At 40.4% G+C, this 7,293-nt stretch overlaps 1 protein-coding gene across 1 annotated transcript; it reads right to left on the bottom strand.

Annotated features, from left to right (window-relative positions):
- Nucleotides 1-1,091: 1,091 nt before the first annotated feature.
- On the bottom strand, nt 1,092-2,648 carry LOC131928417 (uncharacterized). Its single transcript, XM_059284447.1, has 2 exons — nt 2,610-2,648; nt 1,092-1,895 (listed from the first exon to the last, which is right to left on the bottom strand). Exons 1-2 carry the CDS (start codon nt 2,646-2,648, stop codon nt 1,092-1,094), a joined length of 843 nt encoding a protein of 280 aa, XP_059140430.1.
- Nucleotides 2,649-7,293: the final 4,645 nt, after the last annotated feature.

Consider the following 7,293-nt stretch of genomic DNA (forward strand, 5'->3'; position numbering starts at 1 on the left):
CAACAGCCGAAGTAAATAAAACAACAGCCGAAGTAAACTAAACAACAGCCGAAGTAAACAAAACAACAGCCGAAGTAAACAAAACAACAGCCAAAACAACAGCCGAAGTAAACAAAACAACAGCCGAAGTAAACAAAACAACAGCCGAAGTAAACAAAACAACAGCCGAAGTAAACAAAACAACAGCCGAAGTAAACAAAACAACAGCCGAAGTAAACAAAACAGCCGAAGTAAACTAAACAACAGCCGAAGTAAACTAAACAACATCAGAAGAACGAGAAAAAATATAACTGGATTTTTAAATTTGGACCATAGTTTTCATGTAATTTATTTAAAGCTGAACTACACTTTAATGGGTCGAAGAATTGTTGAATTGAAAAGGTTGATAATTATTCCACCTCTCTCTTCCCCTTACACATTATCGGGCAGTCTACTTGAGAAAAATCGAGCAATCTTCTAATTATTTATGGTTTTATTTATAGGTTTTCTTCTTCAAAGTCTAAAATAATTAAAACATCATTTTGTAATTATAATCATATTTTATAATGCTAACTTAATAATTACACGTGTCTTAGTGGTTGCGCTATTAGGTGTACTTGGATGTGTACTTGTATGAGTAGAGTACTTGTATGTGTACTTGTGGCTTTCCTAGTGGCTTTCCTAGTGGCTTTCCTAGTGGCTTTCCTAGTGGCTTTCCTAGTGGCTTTCCTAGTGGCTTTCCTAGTGGTTTTCCAAGTGGCTTTCCAAGTGGCTTTCCAAGTGGCTTTCCTAGTGGCTTTCCTAGTGGCTTTCCAAGTGGCTTTCCTAGTGGCTTTCCAAGTGGCTTTCCTAGTGGGTTTCCTAGTGGGTTTCCTAGTGGGTTTCCTAGTGGTTTTCCAAGTGGCTTTCCAAGTGGCTTTCCAAGTGGCTTTCCTAGTGGCTTTCCTAGTGGCTTTCCAAGTGGCTTTCCTAGTGGCTTTCCAAGTGGCTTTCCTAGTGGGTTTCCTAGTGGGTTTCCTAGTGGGTTTCTTAGTGGGTTTCCTAGTGGGTTTCCTAGTGGGTTTCTTAGTGGGTTTCTTAGTGGGTTTCTTAGTGGATTTCTTAGTGGGTTTCTAAGTGGGTTTCTTAGTGGGTTTCTTAGTGGGTTTCTTAGTGGGTTTCTTAGTGGGTTTCTTAGTGGGTTTCTTAGTGGGTTTCTTAGTGGGTTTCTTAGTGGGTTTCTTAGTGGGTTTCCTAGTGGGTTTCTTAGTGGGTTTCTTAGTGGGTTTCTTAGTGGGTTTCTTAGTGGGTTTCTTAGTGGGTTTCTTAGTGGGTTTCTTAGTGGGTTTCTTAGTGGGTTTCTTAGTGGGTTTCTTAGTGGGTTTCTTAGTGGGTTTCTTAGTGGGTTTCTTAGTGGGTTTCTTAGTGGGTTTCTTAGTGGGTTTCTTAGTGGGTTTCTTAGTGGGTTTCTTAGTGGGTTTCTTAGTGGGTTTCTTAGTGGGTTTCTTAGTGGGTTTCTTAGTGGGTTTCTTAGTGGGTTTCTTAGTGGGTTTCTTAGTGGGTTTCTTAGTGGGTTTCTTAGTGGGTTTCTTAGTGGGTTTCTTAGTGGGTTTCTTAGTGGGTTTCTTAGTGGGTTTCTTAGTGGATTTCTTAGTGGGTTTCTTAGTGGGTTTCTTAGTGGGTTTCTTAGTGGGTTTCTTAGTGGGTTTCTTAGTGGGTTTCTTAGTGGGTTTCTTAGTGGATTTCTTAGTGGGTTTCTTAGTGGGTTTCTTAGTGGGTTTCTTAGTGGGTTTCTTAGTGGGTTTCTTAGTGGGTTTCTTAGTGGGTTTCTTAGTGGGTTTCTTAGTGGGTTTCTTAGTGGGTTTCTTAGTGGGTTTCTTAGTGGATTTCTTAGTGGGTTTCTTAGTGGGTTTCTTAGTGGGTTTCTTAGTGGGTTTCTTAGTGGGTTTTTTGTGGGTTTCTTAGTGGGTCTCCTCCTAGTGGGTTTCTTAGTGGGTTTTCTATTGAGCTTACTAGCAGTTGTCTTCATGAGTGTCCTAGTTAGTTCAATGTGTCGAAGATTTAAGTTGATCATCACTGCGCATGTGTGACATTAACACATAGCCAGGCGTCACATTGTCATAGAACGAGAGACTGACAATATTCCATACTAGCGTCTTCAAGTTATCCAATGTGTTAAACATAGAGTACTTTTAAAGTGAACTGCGATACACTGCACTCCAAACACCCTATCAATACAACAAATGGAAATTCAAGCTGAGTTTTCTCCCCTTTATTGCTAAAGTCAAACGTATGTACTGCCTAAATTGCTTCCCTTACTTCGACTCCGTAGTTACCAGCTTATCTACCCTTTACCAGGATGGTTCCCCTTGTGTCTGTATTAGTCTGATTTGTCTGCCGCTTGCTGGAGTTGTCTTTCCTTACTTTTACTGGCGTTTCTTAGTGCTAAACTGTCACACTGACAGTGTGCTAAAACTGACGAGACCTCAACATTACACTCATGAAAGATCAGTAGTGCAGGTGATGTAGAGTTTCCGTGACCTCAAAAGTTGAGGGGATTGTGTGGTCAGTTCACGCCCAGCTAAGTTTACTTCCCCTAACGTGAGTCAGAGCTGAATGAACTCAGAGACACCCAGGATCCGAACTCAAACCTTTCGGGTTAGCAGTTGTGCTCTTTCCCCCCTGACCATGTCGTCCCAAACTCCAAAAATGTCAGTTTAAATTATTTCAAAGATTTTTTGGGTGAGGTGTTGTCTAAAAACAATATAGGAGGGATCAATTGGCGCACACGTCACTGAATGTCATATGGGTACACGTGTCACTGGGTTTCATGTGGGTGTCATATAGGTGTCATGTAGGTGTCATATGGGTGTCATATGGGTGTTATATGGGTGTCATATGGGTGTCATATGGGTGTCATATGGGTGTCATATGGGTGTCATATAGGTGTCATATAGGTGTCATATAGGTGTCATATGGGTGTCAAATAGGTGTCATATGGGTGTCATGTGGGTGTCATATGGGTGTCATATGGGTGTCATATGGGTGTCATATGGGTGTCATATGGGTGTCATATGGGTGTCATATAGGTGTCATATAGGTGTCATATAGGTGTCATATAGGTGTCATATAGGTGTCATATAGGTGTCATATGGGTGTCAAATAGGTGTCATATGGGTGTCATGTGGGTGTCATATGGGTGTCATATGGGTGCCATATGGGTGTCATATGGGTGTCATATGGGTGTCATATAGGTGTCATATAGGTGTCATATAGGTGTCATATAGGTGTCATATGGGTGTCATATAGGTGTCATATAGGTGTCATATAGGTGTCATATAGGTGTCATATAGGTGTCATATAGGTGTCATATGGGTGTCAAATAGGTGTCATATGGGTGTCATGTGGGTGTCATGTGGGTGTCATATGGGTGTCATGTGGGTGTCATGTGGGTGTCATGTGGGTGTCATATGGGTGTCAAATAGGTGTCATATGGGTGTCATGTGGGTGTCATATGGGTGTCATGTGGGTGTCATGTGGGTGTCATGTGGGTGTCATGTGGGTGTCATATGGGTGTCATGTGGGTGTCATGTGGGTGTCATGTGGGTGTCATGTGGGTGTCATGTGGGTGTCATGTGGGTGTCATATAGGTGTCATATGGGTGTCATATGGGTGTCATATGGGTGTCAAATGGGTGTCATATGGGTGTCATATGGGTGTCATATGAGTGTCATATGGGTGTCATATGGGTGTCATATGGGTGTCATATGGGTGTCATATGGGTGTCATGTGGGTGTCATGTGGGTGTCATGTGGGTGTCATGTGGGTGTCATGTGGGTGTCATGTGGGTGTCATGTGGGTGTCATGTGGGTGTCATGTGGGTGTCATATGGGTGTCAAATGGGTGTCATATGGGTGTCAAATGGGTGTCATGTGGGTGTCATGTGGGTGTCATGTGGGTGTCATGTGGGTGTCATGTGGGTGTCATGTGGGTGTCATGTGGGTGTCATGTGGGTGTCATGTGGGTGTCATATGGGTGTCAAATGGGTGTCAAATGGGTGTCATATAAGTGCACACACGCTGGGTGTCATATGGGTATCATGTGGGTGTCACATACGTTTACAAGTCAGAGTATGTCATATAGGTGCACATGTCACTTGGTGCACAAGTTGATGTTAGATTGTCTGCCCTGGAGTGTGTACAAACGGGTTCCCTGGTGCAAAACTTGGGCGGATTTCAAACTAACGGATTATTCACTTAATCCCTAACTCGCACTAAAAATAGGATGGATTTATAAAAAAAGATGGAAGTTCTAAAAAGGTTAATAAGCGTAAAAGCCAATTTTAATTAAGCTGATGGAGAAAAGAGGCTCCTGTTTTTGTCATTGTTGTTTCGGCGCGTGCACTGGTTTGCAAGGGACGTAATGACGTCAGGCTTGTTTTTTTTTTACCTAAACGTGAAAAATGTTTTTCTTTTTGTTAAGTAGCTAGACGGTAAGTCTAGACACAATGGCGTGTCTGGGGTTCTGCCCTCTTTTATTACAACAAAAATTATTCAAAAAACCTGAAGTATCCATTTTTTGGACTAGATGTTCAATAGCCGAGAAGAAGTAAATCTATCAGTATCTGTTGCTAAACGACACGAAATAAAAAGAATATATTGACCCTTTTGGCCATCTCATTTAACAGGGGAGATAAAGCCATGTATGTTACCGTCTTGGGTCGTCAATAAACAAAAAAAAATTCTCCGACGTAGGCCTCAAGCAATCAACCAAGCAATCAACCATTCACAACTAATTCATCGTTTACATATCAATATTTAAAAAAAAACGTGACCCCTCGTACTTCTATCTAGTCACGTGAGTTGGTTAATTTAATGAAAGTCCATATCAATAGCGATATCTGACAGAAATATTGGAGGAGGTTAGAAGGATAGTTCAATCATAGAGCAGAAGCGTGGTCAGGGTTAGGTTAGCTCTAGTAGTGGCGTAGCGAGGTTGGGTGTCACCCGGTGCGGCACTTAAAGGTCACCCCCCAGAGGCGTAGCGACCCTTCCCGGGGACAAACTTTCAAGTTTTCGATTTGCACCCCCCCCCCCCCTTCAAACTTTCGATTTCCACCCCCCACTCAAGTTTTCGATTTGCACCCCCCCCCCCTTCTCAAGTTTTTCTCTATATATTTTGCTATTTTTTGCCTTGATGTCACCCCCCTAAATGGTGACACCCGGTGCGGTCCGCACCCCCCGCCCCCCCCCCCCTAGCTACGCCCCTGCGCTCTAGTATCGTACGAGATAATTTTGCTAATCTGACATGGCAGTTTGGAAAAGGCTGCTGTTTTAATATTCATCGTAAGTTTTCTCTTTCTTTTTTTTAGATTTTTTTCATCAAGGAATATCGTCTCAATATTCACCGTAAGATTCTAATGACGTTTTTCAGCTAGTAAACTAGAGCCTCAATATTCATCGTAAGCTTTTTAAAGACGATTTTCAGTTAGGAATTTACTGTTTGTTCCGTTATCCATCGTGTTTTATAAAATTAATCGAGTTAGGTGCATAGTTTATGTTTCATGAATGTTTCATCATTGTTTAGTGTGTTTTTAACGTATGTGTCTTAGATATTAATATTCAACGTAGGTGTTCTAGATATTAAACCGAGTAAGTTGTTTCGTTTCTGCTTCAATATTTTTAGTAATTTTTATGGCCTGTTTTATTATTCAATGTTTGTGATGTAACATTGAGTTAAGTCCCCTTGTATAACTGCTTCAATATTCATGATATGCATTTTAGATGTAAATCGTGTTAGACGTTTAAGGTTTCTGTTTCAGTATTCATAGTATGTTTGTAGCGAATTTAGGAAGTTAATTCACTTAAGTCGCACGCAATCGCGAAAAGAACAACCTTTGCATATCGCGTCGCACGCGATGTATAAACAGACGCTGTTATAAATTTTGGAAATGCTTCGTGAATAGTATAAATACATATACTATACACTAGACCGTTCCATGAAAGAAACATACAAGAATATGTAGTATTTTCTTTTAACCTAACTATTAACTGTTACGTTAAATAGGAGTATTGTGTTGTTGTAGGTCGATATCAACTTACTAATGTTGTTAACACGCACAAACACCAACACACACACACAAACATACAAAAATACACGACTATACACAAACAAGTACACACAAACGCACACAAACACACACTATTAACATTAGCTAACATAAGATAACACGTACACGAATACAGATATATTACACACACTAATAACTCAAAGCATACACACATACATTCAACAATACTATTAGCCACTAGGTACATACACATACGATGAGACGGCGTGGTCGGATGGTAGGGCTCACGACTTCTAACCTAAAAATCTTGAGATCGTATCCTGGGTTCAAGTAGGTAGGACGTCCCTGAATCCACCAAGCTCTAACTCTCGTACTCCCCCCCCCCCCCCCAACTACTGGTACCTAATGATAGTGTTATTGACACCCCCAATCCACCCCCACACGAGGTGTAGAACCAATTTGTTTTTATACAAGGCTTGAATAAAAGTGGCACTATCAATAACTTATAAGACAAGCTATGGGTGTTCACTTTAAGTTATAATAAATGTAAAATCTATTCATTCCCAAATATACGAAAAAAAATGTGAATTTTAAAAAGTGGGCTTACAACCAATACACATTGACTTACTATTGGCCATTGGCAATATTGATACATTTAAAAAAAACATGAAAAATAAATCCAACAAAAAAAAAAGTAAGCTAATCCTCTTTTAAAAACGACACCATCTTTTAATGCTCTCTTGATAAATTTAGCCTGCAACCAAACACGTTAGATAACCGTGTGTAATAGATACACAACTAAAGCTTCTCTTACTTCCCTTGAACGGGATTTGTTGGTACACAAGAAATAATCCTTATAATAATCCTTATAAGGATTTTTTAGGGAAAGAAAATATGCTTTAACAAATACAAATGTAAAAGAGGGGCAGTAACCGCCTTTTCAGTTTAGATTAGCGTGTTATTAAGGGGAGGTAACCTTTAAACGGAATTTATATTATTTAAATAGTCATAGAAAAAAAAAGAGTATGCCTGTATGACGGATTTATTAGGGTTAAAATGTAGAAAAACGTTCTGAGAATTCAGTTATCGAGAACCACGTGTTGAAATTGGAAGCGTACCAAAAATATTTAGGGTTTAAATAAGATAGACAATGGAGGCTAGAGGTTTAAATATCGGGTGAAGTGAAACACAACAGTTTTTCCAAACCAATAATGTGCAGACCACTGTGCCGAAGGGGAGGGAAGGGGGGGGGGGGTTGAGAGGAA

Source organism: Physella acuta, unplaced genomic scaffold (assembly GCF_028476545.2).
Source record: "Physella acuta isolate Inbredline_101_S28 unplaced genomic scaffold, ASM2847654v3 ptg001499l, whole genome shotgun sequence".
Lineage (NCBI taxonomy): Eukaryota > Metazoa > Mollusca > Gastropoda > Physidae > Physella > Physella acuta.

What these genes read in the sequence shown, in the direction of transcription:
- LOC131928417 (XM_059284447.1), bottom strand. Translation starts at nt 2,648, where the DNA reads ATGGTCAGGGGGGAAAGAGCACAACTGCTAACCCGAAAG. An exon ending in CACAACTGCTAACCCGAAAG is followed by an intron (nt 1,896 to 2,609) that starts GTTTGAGTTCGG and finishes AAACCCACTAAG; the next exon opens with AAACCCACTAAGAAACCCAC.